This window comes from Coturnix japonica, chromosome 2, assembly GCF_054131305.1.
Source record: "Coturnix japonica strain WE chromosome 2, WE-NBRP24, whole genome shotgun sequence".
Classification (NCBI taxonomy): Eukaryota; Metazoa; Chordata; class Aves; order Galliformes; family Phasianidae; genus Coturnix; species Coturnix japonica.
Window position 1 is genome coordinate 131,701,425 of NC_140664.1, and position 25,031 is coordinate 131,726,455.

The 25,031-nt window shown below is 40.4% G+C and overlaps 1 protein-coding gene across 45 annotated transcripts in view; it reads right to left on the bottom strand.

The window, feature by feature from the left end:
- The window catches only part of DNAJB6 (DnaJ heat shock protein family (Hsp40) member B6), a 111,812-nt gene that overhangs the window by 77,595 nt on the left and 9,186 nt on the right, over nucleotides 1-25,031 (bottom strand). For 38 of the 45 annotated variants that reach the window (XR_014943668.1, XR_014943667.1, XR_014943665.1 and 35 more), the window contains 6 exons: nucleotides 24,777-24,886; nucleotides 22,787-22,846; nucleotides 22,342-22,452; nucleotides 15,686-15,817; nucleotides 14,958-15,099; nucleotides 13,981-14,051 (listed from right to left, as the gene is read on the bottom strand). Coding sequence is in view for 25 of the 45 variants with exons in the window: in XM_085540678.1 (XP_085396804.1) it covers nucleotides 13,981-14,051; nucleotides 14,958-15,099; nucleotides 15,686-15,817; nucleotides 22,342-22,452; nucleotides 22,787-22,846; nucleotides 24,777-24,886 (626 nt within the window). In the remaining 20 variants the exon portion in view is untranslated. Of the gene's footprint in view, nucleotides 1-3,894; nucleotides 7,727-7,958; nucleotides 8,138-9,748; nucleotides 10,057-13,255; nucleotides 14,052-14,957; nucleotides 15,100-15,685; nucleotides 15,818-22,341; nucleotides 22,453-22,786; nucleotides 22,847-24,776; nucleotides 24,887-25,031 lie in introns of those variants that run through there. The other 7 variants (XM_085540688.1, XM_085540687.1, XM_015852823.3 and 4 more) reach the window with 4 other exon arrangements.

The window sequence follows — 25,031 nt, forward strand, 5'->3', positions numbered from 1 at the left end:
GTTCATCCTAAAAACACTTTTTATAATGATAGCATCGTTATTTTGTGTTAATTAGTGTTATATCCTGGCTATCTGGAATTGAACTGAATTCCTACCAGGAATCGGTAGTAATTAATGGAAAGATAGTAATTAAAAGAAGCAGAGCAAATGGAGGTAAACATCCTGAGGATACTGAACCACGTATTTCAGTTTACCACCACTTCCCGTGCAAAAGGAAACTGAGTCTTGGTGGCTCCTGCACTGCAGCCCTACTATTCATACGACATTTCTCTGCATGCTTAATGAAAAGGAAAACCAACGCAGGATTATCTCCTGCACTGAGAAATAGGGCACAGGAACCAGGCGACACATTAAGGCTCCCACGTGGCTGTTTGTGAGCCTTGAGAACTTCGCTCTGCTCCTATCTTTCTCAGTTATGGCCTTGAGTGCGGCCAAGTGCCCGTCTAACACTTTCAGATTTGAGGTGATTCACAAGCACTGAACTCACGGGGCCACTGCGGTGTAGCCGTGTGCTCACTGTGATCTGTGCCATGCTGAGAACTAAATCCCCACTAGAGGATGTTTATACGTCACAAGTGCCACAACCCGCTGATAAGGTTGTCATAGCAGTACAGCTGTTCGCTGTTACAACAGCTGCGGTGTTGATATTTACCTCGGTGGATGAGAGCAGGATTCTTCTGTGACTCAGACCAGGCACTGCTGGGAAACGCGGTGCTTTAGAGGAACCCAAGCAGCTCCCAGAGATCACCTGCTCCTGCTGCTCCTTCTCTTAGAGCTCTGTGCCCAATGTCATGCAGCACGGACAGAAGGGCAGGGCAACAAGCAGCTACAGCAGAACACAGAGCAAGGCTAATAGGGACTTGCCGCTGGCTACAAGAGCTGCTTTCTCTGCCACCAGGAAGCGGGGATTTCCTGCGATGCTGAGAGGAAAAGCAGCCATTTTGAAATCTACTGATAATAATAATAACAAAAAAAAACCCCAACGCAATTGGCCTCTGAAGCCCAAAGAGCCTGAAATCATTCTGAAACCATCCGGGGAATGCTGAAGCAGCTGCAGAATCTGCACCATCACCGCTGGGCAGAGCTTTTATAAACCGTAAGGGAGTAACAGTGAAGCATTGGACATTTTGAGCTCTTTCCCCAGTTACCAGTGATAGTTTTTCTTCTGGAGCAACTGCCCAGCCCTCCCCAGTGCCATTATCAAAGGGAGGAGATGAAGGGCTTTGCTGTGGTGTCTGATGTCCCCCATGCAAGAAACACTGAGCTGGAAAAGTGCCCAAGTGCTGAGCTGCTTAACAACAGTGTGCGCTGTGGGCTCTCCATCAGTCAATGCCTTCTCCAACCAGCAGTGGGGATGTTCCACCTCACCCCTCCCTCATCTCACAGCTGTGTGGCATCAGACCCATGTTATCCACCTGCTGCTACAGCCTCCCCTGCTAAATCTGTAATCTCAGGGATTTTCTGCAAGGTTTCCCAGGCTGTTGTTGTTCCCTTCTTCTGTGGGAGCCCATTTGCTGAGAGAGGAAAACAAGCCCACAGTGGCTGCAGAAAGCATGGGAGGTGGTGGTGAAGTCACCGGGAAGTGATGGAAAGAACAGGGACAGGGAGAAAGGACGGAGTGTTGAAGTCAACACTAAGCATCTATTTCTGTCAAGGCACAGCCGAGGCTGCAGCGTGCCTCGTATCTGGGCAAGGGCAGGGCTCCCTCCATGCTTTCTGCTTAACGCACGCTGCAATCCTCTGCCCTTCTGGCTTTTAAAAGCTGGCAACACATCTGTTCCTTTTATTCCTGCTCCACCCGTGCTCAGCCTGTTCCTGCACCACCCACGCTCCCCTATAGGGGAAGGCAGGGGAATCCCCACTGCCCCTTTCCTTCTGTTGACACCACTAACCTGGGATATGTGCAATATCCTTTGTAGCCCCGCGCCTTCCAACAAGGAGCAATGTTCTACACCCCCTTGATCCCTTCAGCCCTGCCTGAACCAACACGAATCCTATGTGAATCCAACCTGAGCTACCAATGCCCACAGCCACTCCTGTTTGAGTGCACCAAGCATTGCAGCCTGGTGCATTGCAGACAGGGGAGAACATGGATTCATCTCCTCACTGTCTGAACATACTCACCAGATGAACCTTTATAAGCCCAGTAACACCAACCCTCACACTCCCAGCAGGCAGAGACGTCTCCATTTGCACGCTGCTCCTCAGTGTGAATTTCATTACATGCAGAAGGCTCCATCACACAGAGGTCTTTACTCATAGAGACTTACTTAAAAGCTAATGCTATCTATATTTCTCATGCCAAAAAAGACCTGAGACAAAGTAGGTGACTCTGAGGACTCTCAGTGTATTTCCACCTGCTGCCACGTAACGCCAGATCCCTGCCATATTTCCCTTTGAATCACTTGACACTGTGCTAAGGTACAGAACCACAATACCTGACAGGGTACAGATACATCACAGATTTCCACCTCAGCCTGAGCCAAACGTGCCAGCAGGTCTCCTTCCTACCATGAGGGACTCAGAACTCACATTTCACTCTGAAATCGGATTTTGAAGCATGAACAAAAAGCTTCTTGAAAGAAAAAACAACCAACTCTTATGATGCAACTTAAAGCTCATTGGTTTCCATCTCTTCTGTTCTTGCAAACTCATCTTTAACCCTTTTAACTATAATGAATTCTCAAGGCATTGCATCCTGTGTCCTCTTAGTGGCCTTCACCCCAAGGAGCATCCCCAGAGCAAGCCACAGTTTGCAAATCAGACCGCCATGTTATACTGCTTTTTCCACCTGCTGATTATTTAAATCATCTTTCAAAGGCTTCATATACAGCAAACCCAGTCCGCTGTGAAACGGCACAAAAAGCAAAGCCACACAGTTAGAAGATAAAAAGAATCCTATGAGTGACTTCACAGAAATGTGATGAATGACTTCCACAGCTGTTTTTGTCAACACTTCCATAGTAATTTGGCAAAAGCAAAAGACTGCCAAGTTTGTGTGCTGACCCAATGGCTGTTAGTGCTGTTGAAGCCTTACAGACACAAGGCAGGCTCCACGTTTGACGCTGCGTTGCCCTTGTTCAGTTTATCAGCTCTCATCTTTTCAGGTTCATCATTTGAAATATATTCTCTTATACCCCGAGCCTTAAATACAACAACAAGGGTTTCAAATACAGTTATAAGAAGAGCTATCCACCCTCTTTGGTTACGCCCCACAAGATCTATTACAGCACACAGGACATCAGCTCCCAGAGCAGTGTTCTAGGGTCTGCACAGCTGCCTGATTTACAGAGAGCACAAAGAATGTCAGAACCTTTGAAATGACCCTGAAAACACCACGTGCTCCCTGGGACAGAGGTCTGGCACTGCTTTATGAACCTTCACAGCAAAACCCAATGCCATTTTTTGACACCTTCGTGACAACAAAGAACACTGTGCAGTTAGTTCAATACTGACAAATAAAAACCTAATTTAAAGGAGAAAAAAAAATAATCTTGCAAGTTGACTTTAATAGCTGATTTTGATTAAATTCTTACCTAGAAATCTGCACTCAGGTCTCACAGGTGCCCCCCACTCCCAAGCTACAGCACTTCTTGCTGTTCAACATCTCCCCTTCTAAACCAACTACACTGAGCTCTTCAGCCTTCAAACCCACAATAGCTTATGAATGCTACAAGGTATTTCCCAAACCTAAGGCCTACCACAATAAATGCTGATACAACTTATACACACTTATACATAAACACATACATACAAAATTAGAGACACTCCTGTACACACTGCTTGAATTCCTGACCAAATCAACCCACCAGTGCAAAGCAGAGAAATTAACATTTTCACAGCTTAAAAAACACCACACCAGAAACTCTATGATGCAGCAACAGCAGTACTTACAATGATCCTTTGTGTCTGGAAACAGCGCCATCAGTCACTTTCCATGCTGATTCTGAAGAGATCCAGTTGGAAGAGAGGGCGTTCTACCAAGAGGGCTTTATGAAGCAGGAGGAGCTCGGACACTGATGTCAGCATCTCCTTGGTACGCTCAGCGCAGACACTGGGAAGGCCACCTGAGATGCATCCGGCACTGGAGCAACCGTGGCACAAAGTGGCAGCTGCCCATTGTCTGACACCATCCCAAACGCCATTTCTCTGCTTTCTGTTTTTATTACACCTCTGGGATGCAGGGGGTGAAGCACAAAGCACGGCGATAACACCTTCGGGGCACAATCACTGGGACCAAATGGCAAAAAGGGCAGAGCTGAATTGAAGAGCTGCCATAAAGGCTGAGAAATCACAGAAGGCCAAGTCCCAGAGGGGAGCACTCGGTGCAGAGGCAGACGCACCCATGGAAGTGATGTACCAGTGATGCACCCACATTGGAGCTGCATGCCAGGAGAACAACTCACCACCTTCGGCTGACGGAACTAGCTCTGCTCAGCATCACCCAGCTTACCCTGCATCTCCTGTGGCTCTGCAATGGCAACAAAAAGCCTTTCCAAATACTTCAGTGATTTCATCAGCAGACTCACTCTACCAAGCGGAATAAATATTTGAGAGGGGAAAAGAAATGCTTCATCAGAATTGTTTCACTACACGCATTTCTGTACAGTGAGCAGACCAAAGTGCAGGATCCAGCCAACCTAATTCCCTTCCTCTCTTCAACACCAATAAACTCAAAACCTTCCCGGAAACGCTTGCCAAGTTTCGCTAAGCTTTAAGATGCCAAACCTCATTTACACTACAGCGTTTCTCCCCCAACTCTGAAAAATCATTACTGTTCACCCTGCAGAGTTCAAAGCGTATTGCAGTGACCCTGTGGTACCAAAAGAAAACCCGAAACAGATGCACAACAGATGAAACAGATTACCACACATTTACATGCATGCAAATCAACTACTGACATAAGTCCCAGCACCTGCTGAGAAACAGCTTTACTAAGGGAAGCCTTCAAACACGGAATCTCCAGTGAGAAGTGATAAATAAACCCATGCCCATAACACAAAGACACTGGGATGTGTCTGATTACGGAAAAAACTCTGCAGGGACCTTAGTGTCCACCTACATTACTATCTCAACTGAAAATGTTTCTGTTTTAAGGGAACATGTCTCAAAAAGCATAAAACTGGAGAGGCTTTAACCTCTGTTAGCAATATATTGTCCAACCAACATTAAAGCTGCACTCTAAGCTGCTGACTTGGCTACGTGCCGCTCACAGGCCCACACTTAACACCTGAGATGCCGATAATTGGGAGGATTTTAGCACCACACCTGGAAAACACAAGAGTTAGTTGTACCCAGGGCCAGCCAGGTATGAATGAAAGGCTACTTTTTGTTAGAGAAGAGGCCAGGAGGTGAAACACACACCCCCACCCACCCCTACCTCCTGCTTAAAGAAAAAAGCTTTTGCTATTGGAAACTATTCGGCCCAGGGCAACAAGCGCCTCCCCTGCACTCAGCTCCCTGACTTCTACAAATACAGTTACCAGGGATCCAGTCATCTTACATAAACATTTCAAGGAGCAAAGCACACACGTGATCTCAGAGCAGAGGAGAGGGAAGGATGGAAACTACGGCACAGTGCTCAAAGAATCTTTCGTCCCTGAATTTGTTCATCAAGAACAGGTTGGCTCAAACACCCGTAGTTTTCTCTGAGAAATGGCTTATTTCCTCATCTTTAGCTTTTTAAGGAGTGACTGTAGGAATTATCTTCTAGCTTCATGGCATGAGGAAGAACTTTCATCTCCATCTCCTCTTGCACAGCACATAACTCTGTATTGCAACCATTGTTTGCGTAGTTAAGATTACTAAAGGCAAACGCTGCTTGGGGTAGGATTTGGGAGAGATTACTCAACTGCCTTTTAACCTTTAGAAAAGTATTTTCTTCCAGTTCTTCTGGGTTAACGTTCCCAAAATGGAGCAAAAAATAAGTCCGTACCGTAGCTTTAGAACTATTTTGGAAGGTCTCATCCATTGGCTGGCAACCCTGCCCATGGCAGGGAGGTTGGAACTCAACGACCGTTTAGGTCCTTTCCTATGCAATCCCTCCTTACAAAAGATACTGGAAGTGATACACCCTCCATTATTAGCCGATATTGACATAACATCACAAATCTCTAAGAACATGTATCACAAAGTAAACTTCTTTCCTTTTTATTAAGCAGTGGAGAAGACTATAACCTACTTTGTCATTTTCAACCCAATTCCCCAGCTAAATTGTTGTGTTTTGCCCGAGGACACTGAACACACAACTCAAGGGGACTCGTGTCATTCAAACGGTTGCATTCCCTAACTTCAAACAGGCTCCCTGTAGAATGCAACTCAAAAACGCTGAAGTTCCTTGGAAAAGATGGGTAAATTGGATGTAACTATTTTGTTTCAACAAATTACAGCCTGACACTTTTGAAATTGATAGCCTTGAAGTGGTTTATCTGCTAACAAAGTGTCCGTAAATACAAGCTGTACAGTGCCTACATACTTCAAGTGTAGATTGATTTCTGTGCAGCACTTCTAAGCCAGGAAAGGGCCGAGCAGTTTGGCACATACACTTATTAGTTTTTCTATTAATGAATTTCCAGGGTACCACAGCTATGGCTATTTTGGTGAAGCTGCCCTGCTTTGAGGCTGCTATTTAATCAGTAAAGGGAAACACAGCTTTTGCAATTTGTATAGAAAGAAAAAGCTTCACAAAAGCTATTCTAAGTGCTGAGTATTTAGATTTCAAATATATGGTTGAAATGACCTCAGAAGAAACCCAATTTAGTTCTGGAGTTCCAGTGCTCTCCACACAGGGCACCTTCCCAATAAAGTAAGGAAGGACCTTGAAATACCAGGACTGTGCCATTAAGTTACATGATAAAACACTGTCTTATGATTTTGTTCCAAGATGTGCTTTATGGTTTTATGACCCAAACGCTGCTGAGTTAGAATTCCAGGAACTTGCCTGTCCACAAGCTTCTCTTAGAAATAAATCTGATTCAGGATGAATATTAATATATTAACAAATGCAGCTCTGGGTGTATTCAAAACCCAAATAAGCATCTACAGACCAACATTTTTCATGCACATAGGCCCTGTAGGAGATGCTGCTTATGACACTATGTAAGTATTTAGCACACTACCAAAACGGCTCCAGTTAACAAGAAGCCATCCCCTTCCACTGCAGTGACTCCACATTCAGGACACGCACACTGCTGTCCTCTTCAGATTTAACTCACACTAAGAACAAAAACTTGAAACCATTAAAGCTTTTGAGAACATTTTTTGATCAATCAGTCCATAATGCAAAACTTTGTCTTTGTCACAACCTCATGTTAACAAGAGATGTCTTTGTTTTTATCCCAGGGCCTGAAATGAGGATCTCTGAAGGTTTTGTTGGAATGAAACAGGAGATATATAAGGGCACACAGTAAATACAAATCAAGTTCCCTGCGACAGTCATTGAGGTCCTTGTCCAGGTTTCCTTTTTGTCACGAAACACCCAATCTGCCCACTACAACAAAGCAACAACTTACCTTAACAGTTCAGAACATCTTCCCCACATAAATTCCACTCTCGGCAGGCACACATCCCAAATTGGATGCTCTAGAGCAATACTCATCACACAATACCTGTGTCCTAGATGCACGTGTTGCCTCCTGTCTTCCCAAGTACTCTGCTTCCACCGCCCCTCCCAACAGCCAAGTCGTCACCACACGCGGCCCCAACCATCCCTTCAACTCCTTCATCACTAAGGCATTCAAAACATTAAAAAAACGTTATAGGCATGACTTCAAGATGGACTTCAAGACATTGTAAGCCAGAGAAACCACTTCTCATGGAAGCTTCTTCAACAGGTTGTCATCCACGCGTTAAAAAACGCATGTCCTTATATTAATTTGTCTTGCTTCAAACAAACATTTATATTCTTCCAAACAAGGCACAATTTAACATGCAGTTCTACCTTTCTGGTATAAGTATTATTTTTAATTTATTATTTTTTTTTAAGAATCAAACTGGATTTGGCACATCATTTTCAGACTACAGAGGTACCTCCTGTTTCTGCCCTGGCACACAGCATCTGCCAGCACAGAGGTGTGAACAGATGTGAGAAGTGCCCACTTCTTCTCGATTCACTGTGACAGCTTGTGATCAGGTTTTCCTGACAAGAAAAGGCAAAGGCCAAGTAAAGGAAAAAGTCTTTGGAATTTAAATCTATGGCCCAAACAGGCTGAGTTGGTTTCTTACTTCTCCTTTACTGGCTTTTTGCTCTGCAAGGTACACTGAGAAGTAGCATCATGAATATCAAGGATGTTTCTTTTTGGAGCTGAACTATACAAGCCAGAAAAATGGAAGTTCAACTGGATGTATGCAGTGAAAAGAAGAGTCTGATGACTGTCCTGTTTTCTCTTCGACCCTTCTGAGAGAAAAACCATCTACTACTTTGGCCTTGATCAGTAGCTAAGTTTAAGACTCAAGCCAAGAAGTACACGAACATTACACATGCTTGCCAGCAGTATCTGAATGCATCCAAAGCAAACTGAATTTATAGCTCTCTAACTGCTTCCCACAACATTCACTCACCTCCCAGTTTGTAAAGAACAGTTTAAGAATCTCCCTCCTGCAGCAGGGGGATTGGAACCTGATGATCCTTGGGGTCCCTTCCAACTGAAGATACTATGATTCTACTGAAACTAAGTATATATGATGATAAGGATCTGATTGTATTTCCCATAAGCAGCCATGAGGCACATATATGTAGAGATCAGCAGAATAATTCTGGGACATGCCTGAGCAACAACCTAACAGGGCATTTCCAAAGAAATCAACATACCAAATAGTAATCTGACGAGACGTAGCATTATTAGAAGAAAAAATACTTAGTCTTATGAACAGCTAAGACAGCCTGGAGGAAAGGCTGAGCTTCCAAAGAGAAGCCCAAAACAACTTCAAAATACTCCCAGCCCAGCTCCCTTTGGAAGGATAATGACAGAGACCAAATGTGAAAGCACTATGGAATAGGTACTTTCACATAAATAAGTGAAAGCCTGTTGCTGAGTAAGACAAATATCAGAACAGGAGGACAAATACTGATTAAGTTTATGGTTTCATTTTTGTTCGGTTCAGAGTAAAGGGCAGCCTCCAACAACATGCCCATGGAAACTGCCAGAGGTGGCTATAGAGACAGTTACACAAACCTGTGCTAAATAAGCAAGTTAATCTTATTCCATGTATCAGGTTCAATGATTAACACACACCGCATGTACTTCTGGTGAGAAACTGAAAGGCCACTGGTCAGCTCAGCTCCTCTACGGGATGCGTAAAGGCTTCTGCAGACCTAAGGAGTTGTTTCTGCAGCTAAAGTCCCCTCTGGGAACAAATTTCAATCAAGTTTGTGATTAAAGCAAAGATAGAAAAATTCTATCCCAGAGCTGCTACTTTGCATCTTTAGCTGCTTTGCTAACAGCTTCAGGCAACTACATTACAGACAAAACCAAAATAACTCTCCTCTGGCCATCAGGAACGTGTGCTCTAAAATCTGAACTCCACATGGACACTCAGGCTGTACATTCCTTAACCCACACCATTAACCCATTCAGATAAACATAAAGGTAAGAAATAATGCAGGCTTCATATTTCACATTCAACAGTCAATAAGAACTGAAGCCTCCTGAATACAACACGCCATTTGTCATACCACGTAAAGGACTTGCACCCTTACTGCAGTCTTTACAAGTTGTTAACATTTAATCTCTCTCAGAATTAACATGCAGTTGTGTTAAATAATTCAGCTTTATTTCAAGTGCTGGAAAGTCAGCAACTACAGGTTTATTTCCCCTTTTTCTATGAAGTTGCACTTGAAGTTGGCTGCATTGAAAAGACCAGCTGACAGCACTCTGACAACCACCTGAAGACAAGCAACAACAAGATGAAAACCCAAACTACTTTTAGTACGACGAAAAGCAAATTTAAAGGTACAAGTCAGTCTTTAAGTAAACAAGGCCAGAGGGAGCAAACAGTAGTTTCAAAGTCTGGGTAGAGCTGGCTCTATCCAGTTACTGATGTCTGCATTGCAACCACCTGGAGAGAACACAATGACTTACAATAAGTCTAAGACATTCACAACATCAGGACCAAAGAAAGATCTTCCAAAATCACTTTTAAAACACAAGAAGGCCAACAAGAATTCTAACACCATGTTAAAGCATTGTACTAATATAGTGTTCTTTTGAGAAGTTCTCTGGCCATAAGCATCACACATCTATAACACAGTCATTGCAAAACGCAACACTCAGAACTAGGCGCTATCTTTTTACACTCACAAATTAAACCAAGGCAAAACAGGAAGCAAGCTCATGTTTCAGAAAGAACAGAAACAGATTCAGGAAGAAAGTTCAGGACTCAAAAAACAAATCCCTTGTCATGATCTGAAACACAGAAGCACACTAAATTACAACACAGCCGTATCTCCTCTTGCACCTAGAGCTAGCAGGGAGGCAAGCACACAGTACAGTCAGACACAAATAATAACAGAGAAGTACAAAATATACTCGTGCTTATTTAGAGCATTTGGGTTTTTTAAAGTCTTTCCCAAGTCCTGCCTTCGGCATCCGAAGACAGAGTCCCTCAGTCACAAGCCGGTACAGTCTGACCTACAAACACCATGCGTGTTCACTCTGCAGAGCACAGCTCTGCCACTTAAACCACAAAAATGCCCGTGATTCTCAAAGGATGAGGTCTTCTAAGAACTGAGAGCCACAACAGCTGCAACAATTTTAAAACGTGAAGCATTCTGAGGCAAAAATCACAGCGTTCTCAATAAAGCAAAGTGAAAAGGGTAGATGCCATGCAATCTGAAAAGTTTAGTGTGCTGCACTGAAGTTACCACCATGCGCAACAGACCAAAAGGAGGCTGCACCAAGAGAAAGCATTACAAAGTTATTGTGTTCTACCAATGAACTTTGAAGCAGGGCATGAAAGAGGAAGTGACAAAGGTTTCAAAGATTCAAGAACTCCATCTTAAGTTTTTCCAAACCGCCAGAAGAGGTTTGATTTAAACTGGGTGGAGCCCCCAAGCATTCAAATTAATCCCTCCAGTATGAAGAAATGATACTTTTTACCATATGACATCCATTTTTGTCTGCTCTCATCCTACTGCGTATGTGATGTGTAGAATTCACCAAAATCAGGAACCTTTGCTGTTATTAAGTATTCTGAGGTACCTGGGCCAAAATAGGAGGTGTAAGGAGATTTTTGCTGCCTGGGATGATCCACAGTGTGTCAGCCTTGAACATAACATGCTAAGTACGTGTTAGTAAGAAATGATACAAAAGTTTTCAGAGCAATCTAATAAATGTATTTTTCCAGAGAAAAGAAACTCGTTTCAGCAGCAAAATAACAAAGTCTGAACATCTAATATATAATAGGAAGAAAGAGCGTTAAGTTGGATCCACAATAAGCACGGGATGAGGATTCTTTCTTGTTTTAGAAACCAAGCTGGGTGTTGTGGAGCTCAACTATTCTTAATAATCCTACATATTGAAACAGGTGGAGACTACAACATTTTGGTCACGTGTAAGGTGTCCATTTTTCAATCTGCAATTTACCCTTGTGTGAATGTTTTAAATCTCTAAGAACAAATGCAAGCACATCGGTACAGAACTGCCACGTGCAGCTGTGCTACCAGAACTGCCTCATTAACTTGAGCTACTTTAAGTGTTAAACTAAAAATCAAAAAAGAGAATAAAATAGAAGGTAAAGTTCAGCAGCTCAACATAAAACCTAATGGGTATCGACAGGAAGGAATTCAAACTCAGCTCCAGATTGTCCTAATTTTATTTGAGTTGGTTAATCAATTTAGAAGCTTTTTGTTTTTTAAACAGTTTACATAACTTAAAGGAACACATCCTATAAAGGTAAATTAACATTTTTCAGAACTCAAGACAGCACAAAGTCAGAGATTGAAATAAATTACTTGTCTAGTTGTCATCTGGATCAAGAGGAAACACACAAGGGGAAGGAAAAAACAGCATCAATAAGAAAACACTGTCTGTTAAGTTCCAGACTGAGTTTGTGCTTCTACACAAAAAAATAACCCACAACACTGAAGAACTGAGAATTCTGCAAAGAACTTGAAAAAGGACATAACATCTCTAGTCCCAAAATCAAAGTATACATTAATGTCTGCTATCAATTTGGTTCTCTGCACTTAACGTGAGAAATTTGAGAGGCTAACTCTGCTCTCAATGTGCATTAAATTATAGCAGTTTTTTTCAGATTGGTGGCTTTAGGTGAAAGCTGAACCAGCTCTTTTGCATGACAAAGTGGAGCAAATCTTTGTTGTATTTAATAATCGATGCATTTGTTAGTACTGAGTAGATGGTGCTCAATAAGAAGGCATTAAATGATAACCCAAAAACACCATGCTGTTTTCCTAAACATGAAGCCAGACTACAGAACGTGGTGAAGGCCAGATGTTCAAAGCTTGTGCAAAGCCAGAAGCTGCACACCCATGATTTGAGTGTGACATTACACAGAGGCTGGCAGGCATTCACATATACCAATATTTCTTTGCGTGCCATATTTCTTCACATTCTCAAATCATCTTTCACTAAACTTTGAAAATCTGGACTTAGCTACAAAGTGACCCTTTGCCTTACTCAATTAGTTGAAAGGAAAAATTTATATCTATATATCTATGTACAGATATAGATATATAGATATAGATTGAAAGAGAGAGGGACATTCAACCATCATTTTCTCAGTTGATGACAAAAAGTCAAAACCGAGTTCCTTCATCCAGACGTTTCCCTTTCATTTGTCCCTGACAGTTTTGCATAAATCTTCTCCAAATCAACTATGCTTGTTCTCAAAATGTGCAAAAAACATTTTAGCATTCAGAAACCAAAATCAGAAAGGCTGATTTTTCTTTTGGATGTTGGACATTATCTTTTGAATTAGGCTCAGAACCTGAAGCCTCAGGAAACTTGTTTGTTTTTAAATGGAGGGACACACTTTTGGTCCAGAGGAAGGGGGGGTTGGGAAACAGCATTATGGCAAAAGATGGAGTTAAGAAAGTCAGCCAATGAATGCTTCTTAAAAACATGTGCTTCAAACACAGGCTTAGAAAAGAAATTAAATACATTTTCAGTCACACTGAAGCAAACATTCGCAAAGAAAAAAAGGCCCTCGTCCTTAAGATGAAAGAAAAAGGTGGTGGGGGAAAAAAATAAAGCACTGTTTTCCCAAGTTGCCCGAATCACACACAGACACAAGAAGGTTACAAATGCCATTCATGAAAGAATGCACCACAAACATCAGCATTTATTCATTTTGAATTATTTTTTTTTAGCAAATGACAAAAGACCCAGCTTACTTGCTTCACTTTTGTTAACCTTTTGCTTACATTACACGTTTAAACATTTGTCAAAACTTACTAAGTCGTCTGCATTCATGCACAACTAGAAAACATCCTTAATTTATTTAAACCAGAAATGCATTACCAGAAATGTATTAACATCGTTCGCTAGTAAACGTTAAAAAAAAAAAAAAAGTTGAAATTATTAAACCCTTATCCTGGAAATGTTAACTTCACAGCAGACTTAAACTACTATTGGCTCACATTTCAAACAAATTGGAGAAAGCAAGATTCATGCTATTGTTAGTGTACATCTTGCCCTAGCGCTACTGAAGGATCATGGTTCACCTTGGATCATATATGTTAAAAAGAAAAGTGCATACAGAAATTTACAACAATTTTAAGGACAAAAAATGGTCCTATTGATGTGGTCCCAACAATTAACTCAAAAGTCTATGACAAATACGAGCTCCAGTGAGCTATTTATACTACTTAAGATTAAGTACGGATATACAGAAAGTTGAGTTCATTTGAAATCTTCAAAAATTGTTCCTGTCAATCCTCAAATGGTGGCTGTTATAGCTTAAAATTCTGTTAAATGCGTGCGTTGAATTACTTGTTATCCAAGCGCAGCAGCTGCTCCTTACCATTTATTGTTAGCGACCTTAACTGGCCATCTTCTTCAACTTCTACTGTCTCTCGTCCATTCTCAATAATTCTGTAGGACAGAACAGACAGTTACCTATTTTAAAGCGCTAACAGCAGTCTGAAAGCCTACACCAAACCTAGGCTTCTAGATAATTAAGTGTAACAGAGCACTGCCTGCTTAACACAACAGTAGTTGGCAACGTTTCACAATTAACAGTGCAGAAGCTGTAACCAGTAACCATGTGTATTCCATCACTCATACTGCTCATTTCCAGAAAGCAATTTTCCTTCTGTAAGTTTGAATCATACAGTTAATTCACACCTAGATTTTAATTAGCATGGCATTCTCCCTTCATGACTAAAATGAAGAAATAGATGGATATAAACTCTGGAAATCAAACTCGGTGAGGAAAACACATCCACATTAATAAAATGGAAGAATGGCTTCCCATTCAAAAGTAAAACTTTATGCAAAAATGATTTTCATTGGGTATTTCTTTTCCTTAAATGTTTAAGTGCAATAATCATATTCAATTACTTGATCAATAAGATGAAAGAGTACTGAACATAATGCAGGGTACTCTACATTTTCCCAAATATAGCAGTTTCTCCGTTCCCTATGTGTAGGCTACATGCAATACCTGAAAACACCTTCATTTCACAAGTGGGCAGTCCCACAGCAGGCCCTACAAGGCTGAACAATTCTCAGCTATTAGGAGCTCAGACAAAACCACTACCTTCTCCATTTTTACATGCTATAACTATAAGCAACTCAGCAAAGCCAATGGTCACAGAACCCAACACCATTTTTTTGCCTTTATTTTTTTCAGAAAAATCCAAATTTTCTGATGATCACAGCATCAAGAGTAGTAATACAAACCAATACAAATATAAATATATACTGTGTGTATGTAAATAGTTATACACATGCAAAACTATGTATTTCTACATAGTTTCATGGAAATCTCTCTCTTACCTCTTTGTAGTAATTTTTCTGCCATTAACTATTTTAGTTGAGGTTGATACTGATTTGAAGTTTCCCATCCCACTACCACCAAATGACGTAGAGGAGAACGAAGCAATGCCTCCGTGTCCCAGCGAGCCAAATGAAGTAAAACCTATCGGGGAAAATGTTAACGTGACAATTATTTGACTAAAGCCATAATTTTGCATGACTGTGATCTTCAAATTTATCAGCTAATCAGACCACCTCCTAGCTTTAGTTTTGTTTTGTATTGCAAACGTCCCAACAAATACTCAGTCTTAACACTTGAAACAATACTAACTACCATAAACTCTCAAAAAGCTCTGAGACACAGACCTCACCATTCAAATTAACTATTCCAGAACTTGTTCTAAATAGTACCACAAGTTTCAAAACACAATATTCCCAGGATGCTTTCCAAAACTTAACACAGTCACACCAATGCTCAAGGACAAACAGAACCAAAACTATTCTCAAGCCATAAACAACTGCAACGTAGTCTTAGAGGTCTGTTCACTTTTTATCAACTTTCAAGTAGACCAAATACTGTAACGAAGGTTTTATTTACATTCAGACTTTTTAGAAAGCAGACTAAATTCCCATAATATCAGTCTCACAATTTCCTGAATGAAGGCAACTTTTCGAAGTATTTATCTGCTTACCACACTGAAATCCTTTGTGAGACAAAAGTATTCTTTGTTAAATGCTACACTATTTACCTGTGTCAAATGAAGGAAAAGCACTTCCAAAAGCAGGGAATCCACCAAAGGCATTGAAAAATGATCCACCATCTCTGCTTCTGCTTCCCCTTGGACCCCGTCTGCGCCCAAAGAAGTCCTCAAAAGGATCTTCTACAAAACAAAAGACATTTAAAGAGGTTAATCTCACCTCACATATAGAATTACAATTATAAGCAATTGATTTCCTTATCATTTTAGCCATTTAGTATTAAAACAACAGTAAACTTACTGTAATGTCTCAGCATAGTAAGAGTTATAACAGAAGTTTACTTATTTCAGATGCTCACACAGCATAATTGACTGGGTATCATGATAAAAGAAATGCAAATAAATACCAACTTGACTGTGTCCACTCAGTATTTGTCAGATTTAGAACTCATCAGATGCATTATCACGATCTCTACACAGCAGTAAGGAGTAACACTGTGGAAAAATTAAAATCTCAGAACTTAACAGTGTTTACAATATTGGACATAAATACTGCCCACAGCTTATTGCTGTTTCAGATCTATTGCATTCCACCACTATGGGATCTCTGAAAAGTAACTTCCAAACGGTTTGTGTCAATAATAGAAATATAAAAAGCCCAATCAATGACTGAACAATAACTCAAATTTCAACTACTCTGTGTTTATTTTAGCCCTTGCCACATTAGGTACTTTAAACATTTATTCTGGTGCAGATTTAAGTAGTAAATTACGGGACACTGTGCACAAACTTATGAAGAGACGTTCAGACACCATCAAGCAGGAGAAAAAGGTGAAAAACAGAAAGTGCCATGGAAAAAAACATGTCAGATTCACACACAACAGTTACGTCAGCATCAGTTATCAATTCCATTCCCATTAGCAGAGCAATAGATTCTTTCTAAAGATAGATATTATATACATATAAAAATGCCCACCTAACACATTTTTGTTTATGTATGATTTCATATATGTACATAAACACCTGTGCAAGAATATCCCTATTTATTTAGAAGCAATCAAGCTTTCCTAAAATACAGACATTACTGTGGCTATCTGAAAAGATTTTTACTAACGCTCTTCAAACAAAGAGCTTTAGATTTCAATCACGTAACACATACTCAACATATATATTTCTTATTTTAAACTCCAAAGTTCAAGAACTTCAACTCATCAAACAAGATGATTAACAGATTAACAGATAAAAGATTAGCCCACTCCTGGTATCAGCACAAAAGCCCAAGCTGGTGCATTCTACATCACCAAGTAAACTCACTGGTGACATCTCTAAAGCAATCAATCTGGTAATAAAAATTACTACTTAGCACACGTGATTCATTTACAGAAGAGTCACATTGTATTTAAGGCTGAACAAATAAAGCTCCTAAGGTCCAAAAACATATTCCCACTAGGGAAGATAGAAAATGCGAGGAACAACAAAAACAACCCTAGCTTACACAGTTATTAAATAGAAAAGGCAGGACCAAGCTTTTATCTTACCCACGCCACCAAGCAATGACTAAGTTTCCTTGTTTCCATGCTTTTTTGTTTTTGTGCTCCTGCGCTATTTTTTACCTCAAGATAATCTGTTATTATCTTTAAAACATCACAAGCCAAACCAGTTCTTGGGCATAGCAACATGGGAACCTATAACTATGGTTAGCATTTCCCAAACAAGTACTGTAACCATTCTTTTTAAAGCTGCTTCCCCCCCAAGATAGTTTATCAGCTGGTAAGTCAAACCAATGCAGTTAATTGTTTTGAAGCCTAATATATTCTTGCTTGGGTGACTCAGAAGTTAGTTATGAAGGTCATTCACTCACGTGTACAAATGATCTATATTATATTACTTTCACTGCTAAGCTTTCTATTAATAGCTCAATTTTTCCTGTTACCTGGAGTTTGAATAGAAACAAAACAACCTGCCATGTAAGCTCTGAGTATACGATCCCCCCACTCTATCAGCCTGTTCTACAGGGGACTCTCCCACAAAGCAGCAGCCAAAAATGATGGTTTTATGGGAGATCCCAGAATCCCCCAGAGATCCCCACTGTCAACACAGCTGTAAACGCATCACTGCCTACTCCTTGCCTAACCTACACTTGGGTGTGCTCTATTTCAGCCTTTGGCAACCCTACACACCAAAAAAACCTGAAGTCTTTACTCCACTTCCAGCCTCAGGTGATTCCAGATTGCAGTTCTGCTAATAAACCTCCCATGTTCTGCCAGTAATTCTCTCCAATAAATTACATGCTGAAACCTGATTGCAACTGATTGCTGAATCCTCAGCAAGAAAACTCACAAGGCAGGGACATGGGGAGCTTTTCCAAGGCAATATTCTCTCCTCATGGCTGCGCTGACAGCCATTCAAGTACAGTACAGAGAAAAAAATGCCAAAAAACACTGAGCAGTGATGGCAGCAGGAAGCTTCTGCACCATCATTTGTTGTATCCACCACCACATCCACACGCATAAAGCAACCCCACAACTGCTCAGGCACTGTTTATGATTTTAGGCTGTAAATCAGGATGATGAATAGTCCCACTCAGCACAATAATAACATCTCAGCCTGTCAGCTCTATTTTTATGATTTAGCACCACCTTTCAAATGCATGAGAACCTTTTCAAATAGACAGCTTCTCCAAAATGGTCCAAATGAAGCTAATAGCAAAATATTGGGGGGTTTTGTTTGAATGACTCCTCTTACAATAAGAATTTTGCTGTAATTTGTGATACCACGAGTGAAGGCCCTTCCAAAAATGGAAAATACAATATACTGTGCAATTGACAAACATCATAAAGCCAAAATGCTGGACCTTAAGGTACTACTGGATATTGTTCACTTTAATCAGGTGAGTATCAGAAGCTTATGAGATGACAAACTATCAGATGCGGCACCAAAAGAAATGGTCAGCACACATCTGATGTCAAACTCATGGCATCATGAAAACAGTAAAAAGCACAGGGACCAAAGGTGAAGGGTTTGGGAAGACAGGGAAAGCTTTCTACTGGGATCAGCGGGATGACACAGGGACGATGGAGAGAAAAGTGCTTAAGCAAAGAATTCACCCTAAACTGTTAGGAAAAAATGAAACACAGCAAAGGACTCTGGGATTCTTGCTGTTGTTAGGTGGAAAGTCTGCAGTGACATAAGCCAAGTTAATATGTAGGTAGGAAGGAACACAACATCATTCAACCTGAAAACAAACCAAACAACCACCACCACCGAAAATCTCACTGCAGCTCAAAATGAAGCGGGTCGTGATCCCCTCCTCACCCTCAGTTCTCAGCTGTGACACAGGATTTTCTCACTGTCAGCAGCATGACCCACTTGCAGAATACTAGAAAAGATGAGCTCCTTTCTGCTCTCCTGCCCTATGATCGCAGACTGTATGACAAGTGGCATTAACTCACTGATCCAAAAGAAAACACTGCATGTTTGTATTGTTAGTTTTCCCCTGCATCCGTGAGCTAACCTGACTCAGCACTGGCAAGACTGGAGTATCTGAAAGAAAGCAGGCAGGAAAGCACGATAAAGTGGAGGAAAGGAATAAGCAGTACTACCATGTTAACCCTCATGACACAGTAAAGCTTATCCCAACGCAGTGCCCCTGTTCACCTCTAAAAAACTGAAGAGTCACACTGCAAGTGTTCTCACTGCACGAACTGTTGCAGTCAGAGGTTTTGGCAATCTTACAATTAAGCATGCAAAGGGTCACTATAAAAACAGCATCACTGCTCAGTCACCACCCCATAGACTACCTGCCCAACCAGTAAACCTTCTTTCCTTTTGTTTACTGCAAGGGAAGCCACACTATTGCCTCTGCTAAAATATGACACTGAGGAAAAGCTCAACGCCTATATTGCATATGCAGGAGGATGACACCATAAATGCAATGCACTGAGCAAAATGATGTTGCAAAGCTGCTCAGCCCCTACAGAAGGGAGCAGTATAACTGAACTGTATTCAGTATTACAGTCTGCCTTGTTTCAGCAAGCAAAGACAGAGCCTGCCACAAACTCTATGTATCAAAGCACACTGTAGGTAACTGTATGGACCATATCACAATCATTGTAATAAATGCAGGTCAGAATGGCAGAATCAGAATAGCAGAATCAGAATAGCATGCTCAAACAAAGCACTATAGGTTTATAACACATATTTACAATAAAATGAAGATGCTGTTGCAAACAGCGCTGATTCACCTGCCTAGTATATTTCACCACAGTCTTTTATAATTGCACATTCCATAAATGAAATGTCAAACAGATGCTTGTCCCACTTACTTATGAAAGCTTACCAGCAGAATTGTCCTAGCATTTGAAAAGTCTTCCTAAAGATATATAGCAGTGATTCTGGATTAGCAATTTCCTACAGAAAAGAGACTGAGAACTTATCGTTTAATCCCACCTATGCCATAATTACGTAGATACAGATCATTGTGCAAATGCTCAGGCATAACTTAAAAACGAAGGATTCTTCTACTATCACTGTATGACCTGCTTGTCCTCTTAAAGACAAATTTAACCTGTGACATATCCAAGGAAAATACGATTCTGGAGACTAGCAAGCTGAACCAGCTCAGAGACACACACAATTAATACAGTTGACTAAAGGTAGAAAGAAGGCACGTCTGGGACTTCCTCTTAGGCCACTGTGCTATCAAACAGCTCCTCATTGCATCCAGGGGGACAGCAGCCAAGGGTCTGAGTTTTAAGATACGGAGAAGAATGTGGAGGGTGGACTCTTCAACAGCACAAGCTGTAGGGAGTCACTGCATTATTTCCATCTGTTCTTGTGTGATAATGTTGGTGGGGGAAATGCTTCCTTTGAGTCTATGAAGTTACTTCTGAAACATCACTGACAGTAAGATCCAGATCACGCCATGAATAACCGTTGCATGCTTCCATACAAGACAGCTTTAATTTAAAGCCACCTTCATTTGCAGTTTTACTAATGTAAAAAATGTTGACTAACAAATTCGCTTTGCCTTAGAATATCTAGTCATCACAATTACCACAAGATGGGATTACGCATGGATTAAAACTATGGTTTTGCTCTTATGCCCTAGCAAGAATGTAGCTAAATTTAAAATAAAATTAAATTAAAAAGGCTTTTGAATGTGATCTTGCCATTTCTAGGTAACTTACCCTGAAATTTCTATGTCACCTTCCCTTATTTCTATCTCATCTTCCCTTAGCTCCAACTACTCAATAGTCACCTTCTGTCCTTGTGATGAAAAGCCTCATGAAGTTATGCTACTTTTGAAACAATGTCCTAAAATATATTTCATATAAAATACATTTTACAAGGATTACTGCACGCAATTTTCCTCTTCCAGGTGAAGACTCTTTAGACTACACATTAAAAGTAACTCACCACACTTCTCCAGAACATCCACCTATTGTTTATGCAATCAGTATTGCAGAAATCAACCTGCAATAAGTCTCTGTTATATAATGGAACCAAACTACATAACATATCCAGTTGAGTTCCTCTTTGACAAAAACATCTGCCTAGTTGGCCACATAACAAAGTTACATTTTTACTGTTGGAAATCAAAGGTACTGTCAGAGTTCTGGATCTCAAAAGGTACACTGATAAAACAAGCATTTATACGCACTGGAGCTGCCAAGTTAATTATCTATATAGAATGAGAAAGACTTTTCTCAGCCAAAGTCCAGAAAGAACATCCAGCTTAACATATCTGACCACAGAGAAAAGCACGATTCCTTGCTGGATTTATTTGTCTAGACACACAGGCATCTAATGTTGTTTGACATACTTTGAAGCATCCTGCCTAGCTCCTGCTAACTGAAGGGTAGTGGCCAGCTCTAGAACCTGGGTTTTACTTTCCAGCCCATACAGAAGTTATAGAGTATATACTGAACATAGGATCTGATCTCCATTATAGGTCACAACTCATGCAGCAGAACACACACTGAGATGCTGAATTCTACCACTTCAGAGAAGATCCTCACACACTTGAGCAAATACAATCACAATGACAAACGAGCATCAGCACTATGGTAAGATCAGTTTAACAATTTTGTCACACACTTGCTTCCTCTACCTAAATGAAGCACAGACTTCAAGAGATACCTACATTATCTGTAGATACCTGTACCTACAGAGGCTCCATCCCTCAGGAAAACAAGTGACCTAAAACCTGGAACATTCTCTAGATGATGCATGCAGCTGTTCTTATCTTGATACAGAAAATCATTTCTCATATAGCAGTTCACCCTGGGAGATGCACTGTAACCTATCAAAGTAACCCAGTCAGTCCAGAAGCTCTCCAAACTACATTCAATATTTACAGATCAAAACAGGTCAAATTCAGCAGGCAAAGTCCACACAGAATCCCAGTGTGTACTTCTGTCCAATGTTATTTCCTTCCAACCTACAGAGCCAGAGCTGCCACAAATTTAAGTTTTCTTTAAGCCACGCCTTCTGACAAACATGAGCTGGTAATCCAAACTTAGCCTGTACTATCAATCAACTGAGAAAAAAAAGGAGACTGCAACAGACATTTTAATACAGAATTGTTTACCACTTACTTTCAGAGTGACTTCTCACAGAGCTGCTTTAGCTATGTATGTTCTCTAAGCTCAAAATGAATCAGCCACACCAGAGATGGATGTGACTGAAACAAGTAGGTTACTTACCGAAGAAGTCAAATGAAAAAGGGTCCCTTCCACCAAAAAACTCCCTAAAGACATCATTTGGGTTACGGAATGTAAAGCCAAATTCAAATGGATTATCAATATGACTTCCACCTGCAAAGAAACAAGTTGAATTTCAGTCACCCTCACACACTTGCACTACCAATAAAGTTCAAGCCAACATATATTAAAATCCCTAATATTTCTAACATCATCTGAGGTATCACACAAAGTAAATGAACGTAATACTTAATTCCTAATTAATATTAATGCAATTAATTCTATGTTTGTTTTTTTTTTTCCCAGGTATCAGTACACAAATCATAAAACACAATAATCATAATGTTCTTTAGGTTATAGTATAGGCAATCCTAGATTCTTCCTTAAAAAAGCAGCAGAAAATGGCTTTCCAGCAGAACAAAGAAAGAACTGCCAATTGACAACATACCTCCACCTCCATTTATTAAGCCTTCTTTTCCATATCTGTCATAGATGTCACGTTTTTTAGCTACAAGGAGAAGTTGTGAATTGTATCAGTAAATAAATACAATAAACTGGTTAAAAAAAAGTCAAAATAATAACAATTAACAAAACACTTAACTTGCCTTTTCAGCTAAAGTTCTTCTCAAAGCCAGTTTATTTAAGTTCTGACAAGAAACTAGTAAAAAATCTTGTTGAGGGTTACCAAAGCAGTTTAGGTTCAGAAAGAGCAGACAAGTCATTTTACACTTACTACCATATAGTTAAAGAACCTTACGCTCCCTTATACTAGGAAAAAAAATACTGCAATGTATGAACAAACCTCAAAAGGACAACCCGTCTTTATAAAGCTACCATGGAAAACTTTTACCTGCAAAGATCTAGGATTCAACCCTCTATGTTGGCTAGATAAAGCCCTGGTCACCTATCTGCGATAAAGAAGACTCCACAGGCTCTCTGACAAACTGTCCCTTGTGCTGAAAGATTTTCATTGTAAAGATTACAATCTTTTATTCCTTTTATTCAACTGGAACATCCCTTGTTGCAGATCTTTGTCTTTCATTCTGCAAGACCAAGTTCATTGTGAGAAAGTAGTAACAGAGGAAGAATAGGGTTTTGTGTGACTATAAATTCAATTACAGACATTTTATTTTAATAAGGAGACCAAACTGCTTGCTCTCTATTGTTTCAAAAGACATGGAATGCTCTTCATTTCATTGCAAACCAGCATCCCAGTATCCATGAGTAAGGAAGAGAAAGCAAGTTCATTCCACATTACTACACAAGATCAGCCTGCACTGCTGGCACTGGAGTGGAATCCAAGAGTATTTTACTTGCACCACTGTGGAAGCATCAGTCAGGACATCTGATTTCAGACTCTTCATGTTAATGTGTTACTCCCACTGTAACATTTTCAGTGTGCTCTATGATCAGACCATTGCAACATCCTTTGCATACGTAACCCTTTACACAGCTACTCTCCTTACAGAATCTGCCTTCATCCAAGCCTGAAATGGTGTCAGAAACTTAAGTTTGCAGGACAACTGACTGCCCCTCAACCACTGGGCTCAGGATTTAGTTATGCTTATGCACAGGTAACTGTTAAGATCCCAGTAACTTTGGGTTGGTATATAGCCAAGAACAGGAAATATTTTCAGAACATGTTCTAAAATTCCAGGAATGTATTGTTTCCAAAGAACTTAAAGATCTGCATACCACCCAGACCAGCATCCTACTTTCAGCTTACTCAAAGAATTTACTTAAGAAGGTGAAGCCACTCCAGAAGATGAAAATTCATAAATTCAGTTTTATTTCTATTAAGAATCAAAATCAAACTGAAGACACGGTGTAAAAGACAGCTAAACCAGGCCAAATTCTGAAAGGTAATCTAGATCCTGCTGCTACTTTAAATAGAGCTTTCCCACTCACTCACTGGTTCCAGGTGAAATCAAGGACACTTCAGAAATAGAATACAGACAGCTGCAGTCAGTTATAAAGGAAAATAATCAAAGTTGCTTAAATCACTTCATTATGATTCAGACTGCTTCTGCCAAGACATTTGCAAAAGTCAATGCTGCTTTTCAAGCAAAAAGACACAGGTGAACTAGAAAGTGAATTCCTCCAGGTAAGGCTAAGCAACTGATTCCAAATGACACTTGCCCTGTATTTGATCTCCTTAGACAGAAGTAGATCTTAGCTTCCAGAAGGAAATTGTCTGGGCTACTCATCTAGAAAGATACTGAATTTTTAGTTTCGAAATTTCTGCTCATTCTCTCTTACCTGCAAGCTTTTTTTTCCCCCACCCCCCTCTTCCTTTTGCACAGGAAGTAGTCTAGTTGCACAGAAAGATAAGGTTAAAATACCCCTTAAAGAGCACCATGAATTTTCTCCTCAGCATTTTCAGTCTTAAACTGACAGTCCAGAGAGCTGCAGTGCAAAAGCCCTTTTAAAATACCTACCATCTGACAGAACTTCATAGGCCTCGGCTACTTGCTTAAATTGCTGCTCTGCTTCTTCTTTATTTTCTGGATTCTTATCAGGGTGCCATTTTAATGCCAATTTACGGTACCTAAATGGAAGGAAATAAAAGGATATTTTATTTTGAAGTGAAGAAATAGATATCAAGAAGAAATTCTTTACTGTGAGGGTGGTGAGACACTGGAAAAGGCTGCCCAGAGAGGTTGTGAATGACCCTTCCCTGGAGGCATTCAAGG